Source organism: Coregonus lavaretus, assembly GCF_964263955.1.
Source record: "Coregonus lavaretus genome assembly, chromosome: 21".
Lineage (NCBI taxonomy): Eukaryota > Metazoa > Chordata > Actinopteri > Salmoniformes > Salmonidae > Coregonus > Coregonus lavaretus.
Genome location: NC_140008.1, coordinates 48,174,967 through 48,197,558, shown reverse-complemented (window position 1 = coordinate 48,197,558; position 22,592 = coordinate 48,174,967). Strand labels below are relative to the sequence as shown.

Sequence of the window (22,592 nt, the reverse complement as noted above, 5' to 3'; positions counted from 1 at the left end):
TTTCCAGCACCAAACCAGTGTCTACATCTCTGAAAACGGCGCGTTTCTATGATCTGTGATAAAAATATGGTCCTAAAAAAATGATCTCTGACATCACAGGGTAAGTAAGTAAGAAAAACAGTGATTTTCAAAACCTGCAACTAGTTTCTAGGCAGATGGAGGGTCTTTTCTTGCTCTCACGTCACTGCGATTCTCAGCGTTTGAAAATTACCGTTGATTATGTTATCGGGTATAACTTTTTTACACTATTTTTTTCTACAAAATATAGTGAAATGCACCATTTTAACACACGTAGACACTGGTTTGGTGCTGGAGATAATGAAAACGAGGTTGAAAAGTGGCGGCGTTGCCCTTTAACTAATTTGTAGAGATTGGATTGACACATTCCTTATACCCAGGATGTTAACAAGGCATAAGATTGTAAAGTATTTCTATTTACTATATGAAATATTTACCTATTTCCTTCTTTATGGGAATATTTTTTTAATAACCCCCCAATTGTCTGTCTAAACACTTTCCTGAAAATAAAATGTTGAGAACCTTCAAACACTGGGAACTATGCAAGTTTCAACAGAAAAGGTCAATTTATTAGACATCTCTAATAAAAAAAAAAAATACATTCAACAATTGTGCCTGTGAAATTAGCTGAACAAAGGCTAAATAACATTTAATATAAAGGTGCTGAAGCTGTCAAAAACAATCATGTGAAATTTTGTGAGAATACAACTTAGAACTCAAGCATCTTCAATACCCATACAAGCGAGTCCCAACAGTACACCGTTGTATGGAGGAAACACATGGAGACTGACATGCAGGAGCACAAATTAAAAATAATAAAAAAAACTGGGAAGTATAGCAGTTACACAATGTCTTCCGATTGCCTTGCTAAATAACTATCATTTCAAACAACAAGGTGAGAGATGACTGTTGATGGATTTACTAAACCTGCCCAACACTGCTTCACAGCTACAACTATGTACCCTCTTCGCACTAAATTATAGCAACCAGACATTTGAACACTTAATACAAAATTTAAAAAATGCTTCTGGAAATACACTCAGTACTTTTTCGGATGTGCTGCCAAAAAGAGGACCTATTGTATACAGTGATACTAGTTAAAGGCCATACGTTTCCTCTTGGGGTTTCAAACCTGTTGTTGTACCTGAAAATATATAAATCTTACTTAATCCTCATTTGAATACCATGGCAAAAAAATATATAACAATTTTTAGGAAAACGTCGCTACAAATGATAAATTAACAAAGCACATACATGTTTTTCCTTTGTAATTAGGTTTGCCGCACTACTACTGTACCCATCTTGTCAATCACAACGCTGTTGTGATGGGGACTGTCGTATAGTATTGAGTCCTTTCCTTTTCTGACATCCATTTCTTTGTAAAATGTTGGTCATGCTTCAAAAACACAAGGTGTTTTATTTAAAATCTTATTTGATTGATGTTGTATATGTATATTTATAATATGCACAAAGATGAGGTCTACTTCCTAAGGACAGCAAAATGTTTAGGACTGGGCCAAGAAAGTTTCATTGAGCCTAAAAACACACTCAGGCATGTAACAGACAATAACTGGCAAGAGTTGCTGGCAAGAACTAGAAGCAAAAAAACAAACTTCAAAATCACAAAAATGTGCAATACCGCCTACAATCAATCTCTTTGTGCCACTTTAAACAGGCATATAATTGGTTGTCTTGCTTTGCAAATAATTACTTGGTTTAAAATTGAGGGAGGTAGAGGATTCTATAAAGCGACAAATTTTTTTAAAATGGAAGAGGAAACAAATGATAAGAACATGGTCTAGTATTTTTGTGTCGCAGCACGAGGGTGTCTGCATAATGTGGCTGTGTATTTTAAGTTTAGTGCTAACTGCACGCGAGGAGGACCATGTTCAACCTTGTGGAATGAAGGAACTAGGCAATTATTTTGAACATGTAATGGTCTCAGCTCCACCCTCAACCGAGTGGAAAAATCCCAATGCATGTGAGCCCCCCCCCCACCCCCTGCTAGAATTCGGAAAACTCTTTCGCACACTTTTCTGTGTCGGACACACGGACGTCCTCCTCTTCGTAGTCGTCAAAGTTGCTTGTGTCTCCTGGTCCTCTGCACTTTGGTATAAAGGGAGCCTCCACCTGAAAAGCAAGAGGACAACAGTGTGGGAGTGAAGACCACAATACATTCATAACAGCTGCACTTTGTTTATTTGGCAAAGGCAATTCATCTATTTTGATGATGGGGTTAGAGGGGAAAGCACTGAACTCCCCCAACATTCCTTCTTCCTACAAGCCTTGGAAACATTTTATAAACACATGTATACTGAACACAAATATCAAAACGCAACATGCAACAATTTCAAATATTTTATTAAGTTACAGTTCATATAAGGAAATCAGTCAACTGAAATAAATAAATTAGGCCCTAATCTATGGATTTTACATGACTGAGCAGGGGCGCAGTCATGGGTGGGCCTGGGAGGGCATAGTCCCTCCCACTTGGGAGCCAGGCTCACCCACTGGAGAGCCATGCAAAACCTATCAGAATCAGAAATACTCCTCAGCTTCATCAGCTGTCCTGGTGGCTGGTCTCAGACAATCCCACAGGTGAAGAAGCCGGATGTGGAGGTCCTCGGCTGGCGTGGTTATACGTGGTCTGCGGTTGTGAGGCCGGTTGGACGTACTGCCAAATTCTCTAAAACGATGTTGAAGGCGGTTTATGGTAGAGAAATTAACATTGCATTCTCTGGCAACAGCTCTGGGGGACATTCCTGCAGTCAGCATACCAATTACACGCTCCCTCAAAACTTGAGACATCTGTGGCATTGTGTTGTGTGACAAAACTGCACATTTAGAGTGGCCTTTTATTGTCCCCAGCACAAGGTGCACCTGTCTAATTCCCTAAATTCATTAGGCCCTAATCTACGGATTTCACGACTGGGAATACTGATATGCATCTGTTGGTCACAGATACCATTTTTAAAAAAGGTAGGGGCATGGATCGGAAAACCAGTCAGTATCTTGTGTGACCACCATTTGCCTCATGCAGCGCGACACATCTCCTTCGCATAGAGTTGATCAGGCTGTTGATTGTGGTCTGTGGAATGTTGTCCCACTCCTCTTCAATGGCTGTGTGAAGTTGCTGGATATTGGCGGGAACTGGAACGCTCTGTCGTACAGGTCGATCCAGAGCATCCCAAACATGCTCAATGGGTGACATGTCCGGTGAGTATGCAGGCCATGGAAGAACAGACATTTTCAGCTTCCAGGAATTGTGTACAGATCCTTGCGACATGGAGCTGTGCATTATCATGCTGAAACATGAGGTGATGGCGGTTACAGAGAGACGTATAAATCATTTTGGTTCTATGTTTACCAGAGATCTTCTGTGTATAAAGGTAGGGAAAAAACACATCCAACAACGCACTTAGCTGTGCAAATTTAGTAACGATGGTTTTGGGAAGCTCTGAGATTTAAAGATACTCCTATGAAGGTTCTAGCAATGAACTTAGCCTTAACCCTTTCCACTCGTACCTATATACGGGTTGAAAATGGCAGATGTGGGCACTAATAAGAGCCTAAATTGGAACGTTGTGGCTGTACAGTAACATGCTATATATATGACGTCAGAGCTTTGGCTCTGCACGTCACAGAGCTGTATAGGTTTTGACTGACAGACGTTCTGAACTTGCACTGTGCGCAACAAGACGTTTCCCGACTCTGTAAATTAAGAAGACATCCTATTTTCAAAGATGAGACGTTGAGGATGATAATAAATACCGCTTTGATGTCATACAAGCAAGCCAATCACCCTTGAGTCCAAATGTGCACTTCACATTTCCAAATCACAAAACTCATTTCATAAACAATGTCAACGTTTATGATCACTATGTTTGATGTACAGTTACAAGATGTTGTTGTTTATTCTGAAGAAAATTTGGTGCGGCACACGCACCTGAATGCACTCATGGCTCCTTTCTATGAGCACCAAAATTACGATCTGTTTTTCTGAATTGCCTTGTGAAAGCCTAACACTAAGATCGTATTTTATAATTTAGCTAGTCATGTTGGCAATAGAACAAACTTTCAAATCATGCCCACCTGACACAGTTTGTGACTTATAATGGACTGTTTTTAGATTGTGTAAACAACAAGAGTAATTGTGTGACAGCGGGGATGCTCGAGTTCCTCAACGGCACAGCTAGGAGAGCTAAAGAAAAGTACCTTATAGTTGAAGTCTCTTCGAGTCATAAAAGTGCATTGAAATTGCTTAGGAACTGCACACATTTTGGAGAGGTGTGGCCACTTGGAGACACCAATTAGTCCTCTCACTCATTTTTTTGTATTACGTTGCACCTACCCCACATTTTCTAGGAAGAGTCTTATCATGTTAGTGAACGTATCCAGAGTATTTTCAGATTTTGTTATCAACAAATGCAGCGAAAAGTACAGTAAATGTAAAATTCACATAAAATCCACAGTGAAATACTTGGATTCAGTCTTGTGAACTTTTGTGTACTCACCATTGGTCGAATAATTTTCCCATTATCTCCAAACTGTTCCATTTCAATTGCTACCATGGTTATGCATTTTCATGTCTTCTGTAAGAAACATTTCAATTTAGTGCTATCGATATAGAGAGCATTCGGAAAGTATTCAGTTTCCACATTTTGTTACGTTACAGCCTTATTCTAAAATTGATTAAAATGTTTCCCCCCACCCCTCACCAATCTACATACAATACCCCATAATGACAAAGCAAAAACCGTTGTTTTTTTTGCAAATGTATTAAAAAGAAAAAACAGAAATATCACACTTACATAAGTATTCAGACCCTTTATTCAGTACTTTGTGGAAGCACCTTTGGCAGTTATTACAGACTCTAGGCTTGTTTGGTATGACGCTACAAACTTGGCACACCTGAATTTGGGGAGTTTCTGCCATTCTTCTCTGCAGATCCTCTCAAGCTCTGTCAGGTTGGATGGGGAGCGTCGCTACACAGCTATTTTCAGGTCTCTCCAGAGATGTTTGATCGGGTTCAAGTACAGGCTCTGGCTGGGCAACTCAAGGACATTCAGAGACTTGTCCCGAAGCCACTCCTGCGTTGTCTTGGCTGTGTGCTTAAGGTCATTGTCCTGTTGGAAGGTGAACCTTCGCCCCAGTCTAAGCTCCGTTCATCTTTTCCTCGATCCTGACTAGTCTCCGAGTCCCTGCCGCTGAAAAAACACATCCCCATATCATGATGCTGCCACCACCATGCTAGGGATTGTGCCAGGTTTCCTCCAGACATGACGCTTGGCATTCAGGCCAAAGAGTTCGATCTTGGTTTCATCAGACCAGAGAATCTTGTTTCTAATGGTCTGAGAGTCCTTTAGGTGCCTTTTGGCAAACTCCAAGCGGGCTGTCATGTGTCTTTTACTGAAGAGTGGCTTCCGTCTGGCCACTACCTAAAGGCCTGATTAGTGGAGTGCTGCAGAGATGGTTGTCCTTCTGGAAGGTTCTCCCATCTCCACAGAGGAACTATGAAGCTCTGTCAACGTGACCATTGGGTTCTTGGTCACCTCCATGACCAAGGCCCTTCTCCCCTGATTGCTCAGATTGGCTGGGCGGCCAGCACTAGGAAGAGTCTTGGTGGTTCCAAACTTCTTCCATTTAAGAATGATTGAGGCCACTGTGTTCTTGGGGTCCTTCAATGCTGCAGAAATGTTTTGGTACCCTTCCCCAGATCTGTGCCTCGACACAATCCTGTCTCGGAGCTCTACGGACAATTCTTTCGACCTCATGGCTTGGTTTTTGCTCTGACATGCACTGTCAACTGTAGGACCTTATATAGACAGGTGTGTGCCTTTCCAAATCATGTCCAATCAATTGAATTTACCACAGGTGGACTCCAGTCAAGTTGTAGAAACATCAAGGATGATCAATGGAAACAGGATGCACCTGAGCTCAATTTCAAGTCTCATAGCAAAGGGTCTGAATACTTATGTAAATAAGGTATTTCTGCAAACATTTCTAAAAACCTGTTTTCGCTTTGTCATTATGGGGTATTGTGTGTAGATTGATGAGGAAAAATTAGCATTGAATCCATTTTAGAATAAAGGCTGTAACATAACAAAATGTGGAAAAATTCAAGGGGTCTGAATACTTTCCGAATGCACCGTAGGTCAATTTCCACAAGAGTTAAGATGTTTTTGGGAAACCGGGCCCTGGAATGTTAATCTTTCTGTAGATACTTGATGCGTTACCTAGTTTTTAAAATCTGTTGTTTACTGTTCTAAACCAACAATGTTTACTCCACACTGTTAAAACTTAATTCGGGACGTACCTTCCTCTCGTAGGTGGCGATCCAATCCGTTGTGGCGAACCACTTGTGGTTCTTGATGTCATTCACCCCGTTCTTCAGGTTGCCATAGCGCTTCGTCAGGTCCACCTGGAGCAGGTTCCTCAGCAGGTCTTTCAAGTCAGAGCTGAAGTGGGAAGGGAATCGTACCTAGAACACAGGATAGGGGTTTGAGTTTTAACTGTGGAAACGTAATGTTAAAATATGCGTAAAAGTCACTGGGAATGATAGAAACATGCACAGCAAGGTTGGCAAATGACCAGAACATCTAGTGACACCACATAGGCCGACAGCTAGTTTTTGTCATTTTTGACCGGAGGGGCCCTGCCTACCTTGCCAGACACAATCTTCTCGTAGATCTGGATTGGCTGATCGGCGAAGAACGGAGGGTACCCGGCGGCCATCTCGTAGATCAGGACTCCCAGTGCCCACCAGTCCACAGCTTTGTTGTAGCCCTATCGGAGTACAGTGGAATGGAATAGAAAACAATCATCTTGAATGATTTGCTTCGCACATACTGTGCAAGCAACACTGGCAACCAGTTCAAATCTACAAATCAGACCTAGTTTGCAAACACACACTATGTACAGCGCACTAAATTGTACAGGAGGACCCACCTTGCTGAGGATGATCTCCGGTGCCAAGTACTCTGGAGTTCCACACAATGTCCAGGTCCTGCCTTTTACTCTTTTGGCAAAGCCAAAGTCTGTGACCTGAAATGGAGCGACAAGTGCATTAGACCAATGCAATAATATTTGGGATGTGCATCTGTCTTACAAGCACGATTCAATACTCATCTAGACACATGGGCTCCGATACGATACAAGAACGATACTATTAGTTTGAAACGACTCGATTAGTGGAACGAACAATTGTTGCACACACACATTCATTTTCCATTCTAAATTAAAGGGGAACTGCACCCGCTAATTTGGCATTGTTTTTTTGGCATGCTCCTCAAAGAAATGCTGGTGGCCAAGACAGAAGCCAAACGTGAGTTGGCTTGGGGGTGTGGTTTAATGTGGGTGTTCTTTGGGTGTGTCCTTGCCACCACTAAGACACACGCATCGGTCAGTACCTTGCCCGCAGCTGTTTCCCCCCACTCAATCACAACAAACAAACCTCCTGCAGGTTTAGTTCAAAAACTACAGGCAGATGTTTGGTGAGATGCCGGAGGAAGCTTTGAATACGTCAGTAGCCTACAGAGTAATATGAGAAGAATGCAATTCCTGAATTTATGTACAGTACCAGTCAAATGTTTGTACACACCTACTCATTCAAGGGTTTTTCTTTAATTTGTACTATTTTCTACATTGAAGAATAACAGTGAAGACATCAAAACTATGAAATAACACATATGGAATCATGTAGTAACCAAAAGTGTTAAACAAATCAAGAGATTCTTCAAATAGCCACCCTTTGCCTTGATGACAGCTTTGTACACTCTTGGCATTCTCTCAACCAGCTTTACCTGGAATGCTTTTCCAACAGTCTTGAAGGAGTTCCCACATATGCTGAGCACTTGTTGGCTGCTTTCCTTCATGCTGCCGTCCGACTCGTCCCAAACCATCTCAATTGGGTTGAGGTCGGGGGATTGTGGAGGCCAGGTCATCTGATGCAGCACTCCATCACTCTCCTTCTTGGTAAAATAGCCCTTACACAGCCTGGAGGTGTGGTGGGTCATTGTCCTGTTGAAAAACAAATGATATCCCATCTTGTTTGGGCTTAGTGGGACTGGCGTATCACTGCAAAGTGCTGTGGTAGCCATGCTCGTTAAGTGTGCCTTGAATTCTAAATAAATCACTGACACCAGAAAAGCACCCCCACACCATAACACCTCCTCCTCCATGCTTTAAGGTGGAAACTACACATGCAGAGATCATCCGTTCACCCACACCGCGTCTCACAAAGACACGGCGGTTGGAACCAAAAATCTCTAATTTGGACTCCAGACCAAAGGACAAATTGCCACCGGTTTAATGTCCATTGCTCGTGTTTCTTGGCCCAAGCAGGTCTCTTCTTATTATTGTTGTCCTTTAGTAGTGGTTTCTTTGCAGCAATTCGAACATGAAGGCCTGATTCACACAGTCCCCTCTGAACAGTTGATGTTGAGATGTGTCTGTGACTTGAACTCTGAAGCATTTATTTGGGCTGCAATTTCTGAGGCTGGTAACTCTAATGAACGTATCCCCTGCAGCAGAGGTAACTCTGGGTCTTCCATTCACTTTTACATTTTAGCAGACGCTCTTATCCAGAGCGACTTACAGTTCGTGAGTGCATACATTTCTTCATACTGGCCCCCCGTGGGAATCGAACCCACAACCCTGGCTCATGAGAGCCAGTTTCATCATAGCGCTTGATGGTTTTTGTGACTGCACTTGAAGAAACGTTCTTGAAATGTTCCGAATTGACTGACCTTCATGTCTAAAAGTAATGATGGACTGTAAATTATCTTTGCTTAATTGAGTTGTTCTTGCCATAATATGGACTTGGTCTTTTACCAAATAGGGCTATCTTCTGTATACCCCCCACCTTGTCACAACACAACTGATTGGCTCAAACGCATTAAGGAGGAAAGAAATTCCACAAATTAACTTTTAAGAAGGCACACCTGTTAATTGAAATTCATTCCAGGTGACTACCTCATGAAGCTGGTTGAGAGAATGCCAAGAATGTGCAAAGCTGTCAAAGGCAAGGGGTGGCTATTTGAAGAATCTCAAATATAAAATATATTTTGATTTGCTTAACACTTTTTTGATTACTACATGGTTACTTCCATGTGTTATTTCATAGTTTTGATGTCTTCACTATTATTCTACAATGTAAAAAATAATAAAAATAAAGAAAAACCCTTGACTACATTTGACTGGTAGTGTACATATTCTAAACCAAGTGTTTTGATAACTTTCAAATGTAGTAACAGGTCCATGTAGAATAAACAATCCATTACATAATACCATAACAACAGTGTTCTGCTAATATAACAATGTGCACCTTTCACCTTTCATTTTCATTCCCAGCCGATACAGATACTGTGCCTATCGGCATTTTGTCTGGTGGTAATGGGGCTACCTTGGCAAACATGTCAGAGTGGTCATACCTTCCTGTGTGGTGTCCCGTATACAACAGGAGTTCCCCTGATCCTGGTGCTGAATACACAGTGTTTCCCCCTCCCATACTGACTGATACCACTCAATTCAATAATAAAAAAAGACAATACAAGTAAAAGTTGTGTCTAGCAACATTTTAATGCCGAGTGCCAGGTCTCTCTCTCCATTCAGAGACATCACAGTGTCAAGCCCGTCTGTCTGGACTTCATCACATCATCTTGCCAGTCTCCATGTGCTGGCTCCATTTTTGTTTCTGCGAACACATACAGACATAGTCACTGTACTATTACCAATGACAGTTAGGATAGGTAATCTCTGGCACAAACAGGTACTATGTTGAAATTTTAACAGGACAGATAAAACCTACCCAATTATGGTCTCCCCATCAAATGACTGAGGCTGCCGTCTGGCAAAATAATCTTCAGTCCATCTGTAGAAATAGGCAGAGTTCATCAGTGACACATGGAATGAAAAGGGTGTTGTTATTACTGGACATATGTGCTGTACTGTATTATTAGTAATCACCGCATTGTGGATGTGTTGAGTGCCAGGTCTCTTTGCATCTCATGCATCTGTGAACAGTGCTGAGTGCTTAACAAAAATGTTTGTTCGTTTTCGGTTTTTAAACAACTAATTGACCGACGTCGGTTCAATTATTAGAATTCCATTTAGTTCGTTTTCTTTCTGTGAGCCCAATGTGCAGTTTCTCTAGAGATAAATCAGATCAAGCCCGAACTGTGTCATGTAGTAGGGAGTTGTAGTTTCCAACAGGCTTATATTCTATATAGTTTAGCATAGGAAATGTGGTAATTAATTACAATGACCATAATCCAATGCGTGCCTACTTGTCCAGTCTGGGCAGAAACTGAAAGATGAGAGAAGAATGCATGATCGAGAGGGATAGAGAGCAGTTGCTTCGCAAGATATCCATCTGGAAATACATGATCTAAGTGATTGATAGTTGGTATTCAGCAGTTATAAAAGTATGCCTTATTTACTTTGAAGAACTACTGGAATAGTGATTTTTTCAGACAGCATAGGCAGCAGCTCTATAGAGATGAGATGACTTGGAATGAAATAAAGTCATCAAATAAAACATGTAATATACACAACTGAAATACAGTATTTTATTAAAGTAACGTTACGTGAATGAATTATGGTTAATAAGTGATAAGCAGTAATGGGTATTCACTACCATCATGGGACTTTTATTAATTGTTTTATTCTGTGTTGTTACAGCATTCAACCCACAGTGCATTTAATGTTAAAAATAATAATAGAACCGAAACGACCTCAAAAAGCACTAATTGCTCAGCACTACATGCAATTCTACTACACTTTATATGGCTGGAGACAGAATCTTTTTTAATACGACAAATCACAGGGTTGCCTAGGCCTACTCTGCTGACACACAAACAGATCAATAGAAATGACCTCTTCTTGAACGCAACTGTCTAATCTAGGCCTACGGAAAGGGGAGACAATTATTGTACAATATGACATCCATCTTGCCTGAAAGAGGACATTATTGTCCCAAAAAACTCCATTGGCACTGACCCAATTATCATTTCTTGAGAACTTTAGTCATAAGAGGGAAAATGTATGGACATTAAAGCATAAGACAAAGGCCTCAAGGGGATAGGACAACCTGCTGTGTTGATTATTGGTTGTTCCAGCCAAACAATACATTTAACCTTTATATGGTGTTAAAAATTTACACAAATTCAGGACAGAAAGGCTGGTTATGGCACACATCAACTCCATCATCCCAGACCCACTCCACTTTGCCTACCGCCCCAACAGATCCATAGACAATGCAATCTCAATTGAACTCCACACTGTCCTCATCCACCTAGATAAGAGGAATACCTATGTGAGAATGCTGTTCATTGACTACACCTCAGCGTTCAACACCATAGTCCCCTCCAAGCTTGTCACAAATTGGGACCCTGGGACTGAAAAACCTTATTAGTACACTGTCAGACATGAGTTAGCTAGCACCACCATAGCAGCATCCAATATATATTTGTGCCCTAGACATGGGTTGCAGCTCAGAGGCTAATGTGACTGTTTAGTCTAAATGACACTAACTTAAAAGTGGCATCGAAATATGACAATGCTAAAGTAGGCAAAAAACTTTGCCATATTATGACGTCGTCAAATTTACTTTAGAGAGATGGCAATGTTGCCATTACTGTTACTAGCAAAGTTAACGCTACAGTGGTTCCCTCAATCTTAGTTAGCTAAAGTTATGCTGCATCTAAAATCAATCTGGTGACATCACAATCATGACAAAATGTGTTCCTACTAATTATTTGCATTCTTCTGAAAATGTTAGCGTTTTTCCCCAAGCCAAATCCGAGTTCTATTTAGATTGGCTAACATTAGCTAGCTAGTTGGTAGGTAGCTAGCTAACGTCAACTATGCTAGCAATGATAGTGATAATGATTATCAAAATATACATAACCAGATACATATGGTCTAGCTACCGGTATACTCACCATGATATGGTCCTTTGGCAGGGTATGCAAACCATAGTTTTTGGCTGTGCATCCTGCTGGAAGCATGCATTGCATGGTCAATCCGTACAGGGCTTTTCAGTCTCAAACGGCTGTGATTCTTTGAACACGTTGGGGGCGATGAAACAACGGAGCCCCATTCAATGAAGGGAAGCGAAGTGGGTGGAGGGGCGATTTGCAAGTGTAGCTTGGCAAAAGGGGGCATGATCTGTTGAACTAATTGTAATCCAAAACCAACCTTAAATTTACTCATTTTGACACGAGACTGACCAAAATTATCCTATTTACACTTTATAGTCAATTTTGAGACTAGATTAAATGTTTGATTAAAATGGGGGGGGGGGTTATACTACCTTATTTGGAATTGTAGGACCCCTTAAGGTATCCCCAAAAATATATTTAAAAAGTATGCGATAAAATACAGAATTTGGCCCATAGTAATAATACATCAATAAATGGCAAAAAAAATAAAAAAAATAAGGAATAAGGTTTTGAAGTTTCTGTCCTAATATTTTTTTACACATATTGAACACATTTTTGGGTAGGCACAAAAGTACCTCCATACCGGTTACCTTACATTTAAGTCATTTAGCAGACGCTCTTATCCAGAGCGACTTACGGTTAGTGAGTGCATACATTATTTTTATTATTATTATTTTTATTTTTTTTCATACTGGCCCCGTGGGAATCGAACCCACAACCCTAGCGTTGCAAACGCCAAGCTCTACCAACTGAGCTACATCCCTGCCGGCCATTCCCTCCCCTACCCTGGACGACGCTGGACCAATTGTGCGCCGCCCCATGGGTCTCCCGGTCGTGGCCGGCTACGACAGAGCCTGGACCTTCAGAGTAGTCCCGTGACACTTGTGGGGGTCATAGAGCATCTCCCCTTTCCACAGTGGGGTTTGAAGGCCAAATAATTGTTTGTAGGCCAAAGTAGGCCAAACAGTTTGGATGCTACAAAACAAAATTGGCACATCGACTGTACAGACTTCAGAGAAGTCCCTGACACTTGTGGGGGTTGTAAAGCAAAACGGAGACCACCATCGTGTTCGTGAGAGTCTCCCCTTTCCATAGTGGTTTGTAGACCAAATAATTGTTTGTTGGCCAGATGTTTTCGTAAGAAGACCGATTTTCGGGATGTCTCATGGTCTGACAAATACTGCTCTAGCTCTGCCACCTTTCACCGCAGATGCAGAAGTGCGACATCGATGGATGAGGTGGATTGAGAAAAACATCTCCAATGTAAAGAAAAACATCTCTAACTTAAACTGACATATTTTGATGGGGATTTTTCATTATGTTACTTACATTGACGCACCGGTGCATCAATCAACTCTAGGGTGTTAACAAGTCACATAAGTTGCATTGCCTCACTCTGTGTGCAATAATAGTGTTTAACATGATTTTTTAATGACTACCTCATCTCTGTACCCACACATATAATTATCTGTAAAATCACTCAGTGGAGCAGTGCATTTCAAACACATATTCAACCACAAAGACCAGGGAGGTTTTTCAATGCTTCGCAACGAAGGTAGATGGGTAAAAAAAATAAAAAAGACATTGAATATCCCTTTAAGCATGGTGAAGTTATTACACTGAACAAAAATATCAATGCAAAATTCAATAATTTAAAATATTTTACTGGGTTACAGTTCATATAAAGAAACCAGTCAATTGAAATAAACTCATTAGGCCCTAATCTATGGATTTCACGACTGGGAATACAGATATGCATCTGTTGGTCACAGATACCTTTAAAAAACGGTAGGGGCGTGGATCAGAAAACCAGTCAGTATCTGGTGTGACCACCATATGCCTCATGCAGCGTGACACATCTCCTTCTCATAAAGTTGATCAGGCTGTTGATTGTGGCCTGTGTAATGTTGTCCCACTCCTCTTCAATGGCTGTGTGAAGTTGCTGGATATTGGCGGGAACTGGAACACGCCGATCATCCCTAACATGCTCAATGGGTGACATGTCTGGTGAATATGCAGGACATGGAAGAACTGGGACATTTTCAGCTTCAAGGAATTGTGTACAGATCCTTGCACCATGGGGCCGTGCATTATCATGCTGAAACATGAGGTGATGGTGGCGAATAAATGGCACGACAATGGGCCTCAGGATCTCGTCACGGTATCGTTGTGCATTCAAATTGCCGTCGACAAAATGCAATTGAGTTCATTGTCTGTAGCTTATGCCTGCCCATACCATAACCCCACAGTGGGGCACTCTGTTCACAACGTTGACATTAGCAAACCCCTAGCCCACATGACACCATACGTGGTCTGCCATCTGCCCGGTACAGTTGAAACCGGGATTCATCCGTGAAGAGCACACTTCTCCAGCTTGCCAGTGGCCATCGAAGGTGACCATTTGCCCACTGAAATCGGTTACGATGCTGAACTGCAGTCAGGTCAGAATGAGGAGCACACAGACGAGCTTCCCTGAGCCGGCTTCTGACAGTTCATGCAGAAATTCTTTGGTTGTGCAAACCCACAGTTTCAGACGATCCCGCAGGTGATGAAGCCGGATATGGAAGTCCTAGGCTGGCGTGGATACACGTCTTCAGTCACTAATAACTCAGTTGCCGGAGAGGAAGGAAACCGCTCAGGGATTTTACCATGAGGCCAATGGTGACTTTAAAACAGGGTTTAACGGCTGTGATAGGGGCAAAACTGAGGATGGATGAATAATTTTGTAGTTACGCCACAATACTAACCTATTTGACAGAGTGAAAAGGAAACCTGTACAGAATAAGAATATTCAAAAACATGCATTCTGTTTGCGGTGGTGGTGGCTGCATCATGTTATGGGTATGCTTGTAATCGTTAAGGACTGGGGAGTTTTTCAGGATAAAAAAAATCTACTGAATGGAGATAAGCACAGGCAAAATCCTAGAGGAAAACCTGGTTTAGTCAGCTTTCCACCAGACACTGGGAGATTAATTCACCTTTCAGCAAGACAAAATCCTAAAACACAAGACCAAATTTACATTTAAATTTTAGTAATTTAGCAGACAATCTTATCCACAGCGACTTACAGTTAGTGAGTGCATACATTGGAGTTGTTTACCAAGAATACAGTGAATGTTCCTCAGTGGGAGAGTTACAGTTTTGACTTTCATCTGCTTGAAAATCTATGGCAAGACTTGAAAATGGTTGTCTAGCAATGATCAACAACCAATTTGATAGAGCTTGAAGAATTTCGAAAATAATAAAATGTGCAAATATTGTACAATCCAGGTGTGCAAAGCTCTCAGTGACCTACCCAGAAAGACTCGCAACTGTAATCGCTGCCAAAAGTGATTCTAACATGTATTGACTCAGGGGTGTGACTACTTATGTAAATTAGATATGTCTATTTCATTTTCCACCTAAAAAAAATCTAAATATTTGAAAAACTTGTTTCACTGTCATTATAATCCATTTCAAAATTCAGACTAACAACAAAATGTGGAATAAGTCAAGATATGAATACTTTCTAAAGGCACTGTATGTCAATATTTATCTTAAGAAAATAGCTATGACATACATAGCCAATTAAAAGAACACAGCTTTGGATTTCACCCCCGTCTCAAAAGCTAATTGTTTTGACAATTTGTGACTCGTTCCAAGAAACTAGGCGTATGTCGCACGTCACAACTTCACAGGACAGGCATTTGAATGTAAACATATATTTTTTTTGTTGCAAAATGCGTTTTTGGCAGAAAGGCCTTCTGGAACATGTGAACGTTCATGTACCTTAATAACAAACTTGTATTCCATCCATAAATACGAATTAAATTGTTAAATTACAAGCCTAGTTGGTTTAGCCACGGAAAAAGACAGGAACCTTCCCGCTAGCCATGATTGGCTGAGATAATGGATGGGCTGGACATGCCGGGAGATGAGTTTGGATTGGTCTGCCATGTAGCATGCTTCTGTCTATAACGTGAGCTATTCAATGTGTTGACAGTCCTTACTACCACGCCGTTTTTGAAAGATATAATGTTAGCCATCGAGAACTACAAAAGATTTGCTACTTTTGTCAACAACATTGATGCCCTGAATTTAGCAGGCGCTAGCCTATCAACAGATCAGTTTGAAAAAGTGATAGGCTACTTTCTGCACACGCCACGCTCAGTGTGAACCAGAGTGACTTGACACAACGCTTGCCAAACAAGATGTTGCTACAAACAAAACAGAGTTAAAATGGTTCCAGTCTGCCGTGAAGTGTTCATCCATGTATACGGGTAAGAGTCTAGCTACATTTTCAGATATAAGTTTCAAATTTTGTCTAATTGCAAGTTAAAGCGTACTGTTAGTTAGCTAGCAAACTTTAGCTTGCTGGCTAACTAACGTTACGTGCATGATCTGTGTAGTAATATTATTTGAATCAGATAACCATTTGCATTGCTAGTTATAGCCTAATTGTAGCTAGCTAACATTGAACCTAGTTTGTTAGCTTTAGCTACCTGCAGATTCGTACTACAGCTATGACAATGTTTATATTGGCAGTAGTAGTAGTACTAGTACTAGTAGGAGTTGGGATTATGCCGGTTCAATGTTAAGATAGATAGCTACCTAGCTAGCTACATGTCCAAACAAAATACTCCACTTCGGCCGGATTATTACATGACCCATCAAATTAGCCAGGTGTGTCTGGGGGTGATCACGGCCATCTATTGTATTTCATGAACATGTGGACATGTCTAAACAACAATGACCCATCCACTTAGCTAGATGTGGCTGGGGGGTGGTTATAAAATTTCCTTCACATGACCCATCAATTTAGACAAGTGTGTCGGGTAAGCGTCATCTAATAATGATACAATATCTATAAAAAAAAAATTAATCGGGACACTTTCTGTTTTTGATATTGCTACCATGCAAGTAAACACTTCACTGTACTGTTTTCACCTCCTGTATCCTGTGCATGTGACAAATAAGCATAGATTTTATTTGATATAGTCTGTGTTTACCACATGGCCTCACATGTGAATCCTTAAAGAGATGGGTGGGGCTAAGGCTTAAGAGGGTGTGAACAATGCTGAATGGGTGTAGACAAAGATGAGCGCTCCAGTAGGTGTACCAAAACATTCAAGGTCCATTTTCTCAAAAGTGAGGTTACAAGTTTATCAACTTTCAAAGCAGAATTACTTTCCCATTGTTCCTCAACTGCAGAGTATGATAAATAAAAAATAAAAAATATGATATATGATATACAGTGGGGAGAACAAGTATTTGATACACTGCCGATTGTGCAGGTTTTCCTACTTACAAAGCATGTACAGGTCTGTAATTTGTATCATAGGTACACTTCAACTGTGAGAGATGGAATCTCAAAAATCCAGAAAATCACATTGTATGATTTTTAAGTAATTCATTTGCATTTTATTGCATGACATAAGTATTTGATCACCTGCCAACCAGTAAGAATTCCGGCTCTCACAGACCTGTTAGTTTTTCTTTAAGAAGCCCTCCTGTTCTCCACTCATTACCTGTATTAACTGCACTTGTTTGAACTCGTTCCCTGTATAAAAGACACCTGTCCACACACTCAATCAAACACCAACCTCTCCACAATGGCCAAGACCAGAGAGCTGTGTAAGGACATCAAGGATAAAATTGTAGACCTGCACAAGGCTGGGATGGGCTACAGGACAATAGGCAAGCAGCTTGGTGAGAAGGCAACAACTGTTGGAGCAATTATTAGAAAATGGAAGAAGTTCAAGATGACGGTCAATCACCCTCGGTCTGGGGCTCCATGCAAGATCTCACCTCGTGGGGCATCAATGATCATGAGGAAGGTGAGGGATCATCCCAGAACTACACGGCAGGAGAGCTGTGACCACAGTCTCAAAGAAAACCATTAGTAACACACTACGGCGTCATCGATTAAAATCCTGCAGCGCACGCAAGGTCCCCCTGCTCAAGCCAGCGCATGTCCAGGCCCGTCTGAAGTTTGCCAATGACCATCTGGATGATCCAGAGGAGGAATGGGAGAAGGTCATGTGGTCTGATGAGACAAAAAAAGAGCTTTTTGGTCTAAACGTTTTGGTCTAAACGTGTTTGGAGGAAGAAGAAGGATGAGTACAACCCTAAGAACACCATCCCAACCGTGAAGCATGGAGGTTGAAACATCATTCTTTGGGGATGCTTTTCTGCAAAGGGGACAGGACGACTGCACCGTATTGAGGGGAGGATGGATGGGGCCATGTATCGCGAGATCTTGGCCAACAACCTCCTTCCCTCAGTAAGAGCATTGAAGATGGGTCGTGGCTGGGTCTTCCAGCATGACAACGACCCGAAACACACAGCCAGGGAAACAAAGGAGTGGCTCCGTAAGAAGCATCTCAAGGTCCTGGAGTGGCCTAGCCAGTCTCCAGACCTGAACCCAATAGAACATCTTTGGAGGGAGCTGAAAGTCCGTATTGCCCAGCGACAGCCCCGAAACCTGAAGGATCTGGAGAAGGGCCAAAATCCCTGCTGCAGTGTGTGCAAACCTGGTCAAGACCTACAGGAAATGTATGATCTCTGTAATTGCAAACAAAGTTTCTGTACCAAAAATTTTGTTCTGCTTTTCTGATGTATCAAATACTTATGTCATGCAATAAAATGCAAATTAATTACTTAAAAATCATACAATGTGATTTTCTGGATTTTTGTTTTAGATTCCGTCTCTCACAGTTGAAGTGTACCTATAATAAAAATTACAGACCTCTACATGCTTTGTAAGTAGGAAAACCTGCAAAATCGGCAGTGTATCAAATACTTGTTCTCCCCACTGTACCATTTTCTAGCTCTGAGTCTCTACTTTTATCCAATGTAAAAAACACAATTTCAAATTTTGCTACATAAGACCGAATCGAGGTGGTCGGTCACATTTGGAACTTTACGTAGAAGAGCTGCTCTCTTCTCACGTTCCGTCCAGTGTGGCTCGCAAACATTATTGCTGTCCTTGTTATGAAATTGTACCTTTAAAGCAGAACTTCCACCAATATTTTGTAGTGTCTCTGGCAATGGAAAAGCCCCCAATCAGCAGTCAGATGTGGAATCAGAAAGATGTGAGTTGTGTCCACTCTGGAAGCCTACACAGCTCTGCCAGTAAAATACACATTTCCTACAGCGCAATTGATAACAATGATCCAGCAAATGACATTGGTTGTCCCGCAATTAATAAAGCCTATGATTTAATATTGCGAAAGCCATTTTACAAACATCTTAATGCTGAAGGTGACGTGCAGATATAGCCTACGAATATTAGGACAGGGATAGGGTAGGCATACCTCTAGTTGGTGCGAGGCGTCTCTGTGCGCACATTTATCTGACTTGTATCTCATTTACATTTAAGTCATTTAGCAGACGCTCTTATCCAGAGCGACTTACAGTTAGTGAATGCATACATTATTTTATTTTTTTCATACTGCCCCCCCGTGGGAATCGAACCCACAACCCTGGCGTTGCAAACGCCATGCTCTACCAACTGAGCTACATCCCTGCCGGCCATTCCATCCCCTACCCTAGACGACGCTGGGCCAATTGTGCGCCGCCCCATGGGTCTCCCGGTCGGGGCCGGCTAAGACAGAGCATGGATTCGAACCAGGATCTCTAGTGGCACAGCTAGCACTGCAATGCAGTGCCTTAGACCACTGCACCACTCGGGAGACTCGATATCAATGTCATATGCAGTTACATGCATAAAAGTTATTTAGGCTGAAGGAAAGGCTGCATCAATTCAGTCACAACAGATTAGAGGTATTTTCGTAATAAGGCAAAAAAATAAAAATAAAATAATAATATATATATATATATACACACACACACAGTGGGGAAAAAAAGTATTTAGTCAGCCACCAATTGTGCAAGTTCTCCCACTTAAAAAGATGAGGCCTGTAATTTTCATCATAGGTACACGTCAACTATGACAGACAAATTGAGAAAAAAAATTCCAGAAAATCACATTGTAGGATTTTTAATGAATTTATTTGCAAATGATGGTGGAAAATAAGTATTTGGTCACCTACAAACAAGCAAGATTTCTGGCTCTCACAGACCTGTAACTTCTTTTTTAAGAGGCTCCTCTTTCCTCCAATCGTTACCTGTATTAATGGCACCTGTTTGAACTTGTTATCAGTATAAAAGACACCTGTCCACAACCTCAAACAGTCACACTCCAAACTCCACTATGGCCAAGACCAAAGAGCTGTCAAAGGACACCAGAAACAAAATTGTAGACCTGCACCAGGCTGGGAAGACTGAATCTGCAATAGGTAAGCAGCTTGGTTTGAAGAAATCAACTGTGGGAGCAATTATTAGGAAATGGAAGACATACAAAACAACTGATAATCTCCCTCGATCTGGGGCTCCATGCAAGATCTCACCCCGTGGGGTCAAAATGATCACAAGAACGGTGAGCAAAAATCCCAGAACCACACGGGGGGACCTAGTGAATGACCTGCAGAGAGCTGGGACCAAAGTAACAAAGCCTACCATCAGTAACACACTACGCCGCCAGGGACTCAAATCATGCAGTGCCAGACGTGTCCCCCTGCTTAAGCCAGTACATGTCCAGGCCCGTCTGAAGTTTGCTAGAGTGCATTTGGATGATCCAAAAGAGGATTGGGAGAATGTCATATGGTCAGATGAAACCAAAATAGAACTTTTTGGTAAAAACTCAACTCGTCGTGTTTGGAGGACAAAGAATGCTGAGTTGCATCCAAAGAACACCATACCTACTGTGAAGCATGGGGGTGGAAACATCATGCTTTGGGGCTGTTTTTCTGCAAAGGGACTAGGACGACTGATCCGTGTAAAGGAAAGAATGAATGGGGCCATGTATCATGAGATTTTGAGTGAAAACCTCCTTCCATCAGCAAGGGAATTGAAGATGAAACGTGGCTGGGTCTTTCAGCATGACAATGATCCCAAACACACCGCCCGGGCAACGAAGGAGTGGCTTCGTAAGAAGCATTTCAAGGTCCTGGAGTGGCCTAGCCAGTCTCCAGATCTCAACCACATAGAAAATCTTTGGAGGGAGTTGAAAGTCCGTGTTGCCCAGCGACAGCCCCAAAACATCACTGCTCTAGTGGAGATCTGCATGGAGGAATGGGCCAAAATACCAGCAACAGTGTGTGAAAACCTTGTGAAGACTTACAGAAAACGTTTGACCTGTGTCATTGCCAACAAAGTGTATATAACAAAGTATTGAGAAACTTTTGTTATTGACCAAATACTTATTTTCCACCATAATTTGCAAATAAATTCATAAAAAATCCTACAATGTGATTTTCTGGATTTTTTTTTCTGATTTTGTCTGTCATAGTTGACGTGTACCTATGATGAAAATTACAGGCCTCTCTCATCTTTTTAAGTGGGAGAACTTGCACAATTGGTGGCTGACTAAATACTTTTTTTCCCCACTGTGTGTGTGTGTATATATATATATAAAAACGTTAGTGCGATTCATAATGTTTGAATCAGTTCTTACCGATGCATGCTTCAGTTAGATAGATTTGGGATTCGCAGACCGATGCGCTCGCATCTTAAACATTTGAACCAGGGAACGATGCATATAGGTGAATCATTCCATTCCTAAATAATAGCGGTACAGTTACTTCAGCTGGTACAGACTTGAATAGCGCAGATTTACATAGACTGGTAATGGTAATTTGATGACTAACCTCTCTCAATATTTGCTATTCAATCTCAAGACAGAAGTCTTAGATGAGAGTTCATAGCTAACACATATGGATATGCTTTGTTTTGGATATGCTGCTTCCGTACCTGGATGTACCCTTGGTGATCAATGAGAAGGTTTTCAGGCTTCAGGTCTCTGTAGATAAGGTCTAGCGAGTGGAGGTACTCAAACGTGAGTACTATCTGACCTGCATAAAATCGTGCGTGATGTTCACTAAAGACAGAAGAAAAATGTAGGTTGACGTGATCTCAAACAGGTGAACAAAATGAAACCAATGACAACACTGCACAATACCTTATCATACATAGATTGCACCCATTATTTTGGACCTCAAGTACAGTGAGGGAAATAAGTATTTGACCCATCTGCAAAACATGACTTAGTGCTTGGTGGCAAAACCCTTGTTGGCAATCACAGAGGACAGACATTTCTTGTAGTTGGCCACCAGGTTTGCACACATCTCAGGAGGGATTTTGTCCCACTCCTCTTTGTAGATCTTCTCCAAGTCATTAAGGTTTCGAGCCTGACGTTTGGCAACTCGAACCTTCAGCTCCCTCCACAGATTTTCTATGGGATTAAGGTCTGGAGACTGGCTTGGCCACTCCAGGACCTTAATGTGCTTCTTCTTGAGCCACTCCTTTGTTGCCTTGGCCGTGTGTTTTGGGTCATTGTCATGCTGGAATACCCATCCACGACCCATTTGCAATGCCCTGATGAGGGAAGGAGGGAGGTTCTCACCCAAGATTTGACAGTACATGGTGCCGTCCATCGTCCCTTTGATGCGGTGAGGTTGTCCTGTCCCCTTAGCAGAAAAAGACCCCCAAAGCATAGTGTTTCCACCTCCATGTTTGACGGTGGGGATGGTGTTCTTGGAGTCATAGGCAGCATTCCTCCTCCTCCAAACACGGCGAGTTGAGTTGATGCCA

At 41.6% G+C, this 22,592-nt stretch overlaps 1 protein-coding gene across 1 annotated transcript in view; it reads right to left on the bottom strand.

Annotated features, from left to right (window-relative positions):
* Positions 1-568: 568 nt before the first annotated feature.
* The window catches only part of LOC311149029 (cAMP-dependent protein kinase catalytic subunit beta-like), a 36,275-nt gene continuing 14,251 nt past the window's right edge, over positions 569-22,592 (bottom strand). Inside the window, exons 6-10 of the mRNA XM_084186126.1 lie at positions 21,753-21,879; positions 6,967-7,062; positions 6,682-6,804; positions 6,335-6,499; positions 569-2,148 (exon numbers count right to left, since the gene is read on the bottom strand). Coding sequence (XP_084042252.1) covers positions 2,023-2,148; positions 6,335-6,499; positions 6,682-6,804; positions 6,967-7,062; positions 21,753-21,879 — 637 coding nt within the window. The 3' untranslated portion in view covers positions 569-2,022. The remainder of the gene's footprint in view (positions 2,149-6,334; positions 6,500-6,681; positions 6,805-6,966; positions 7,063-21,752; positions 21,880-22,592) is intronic.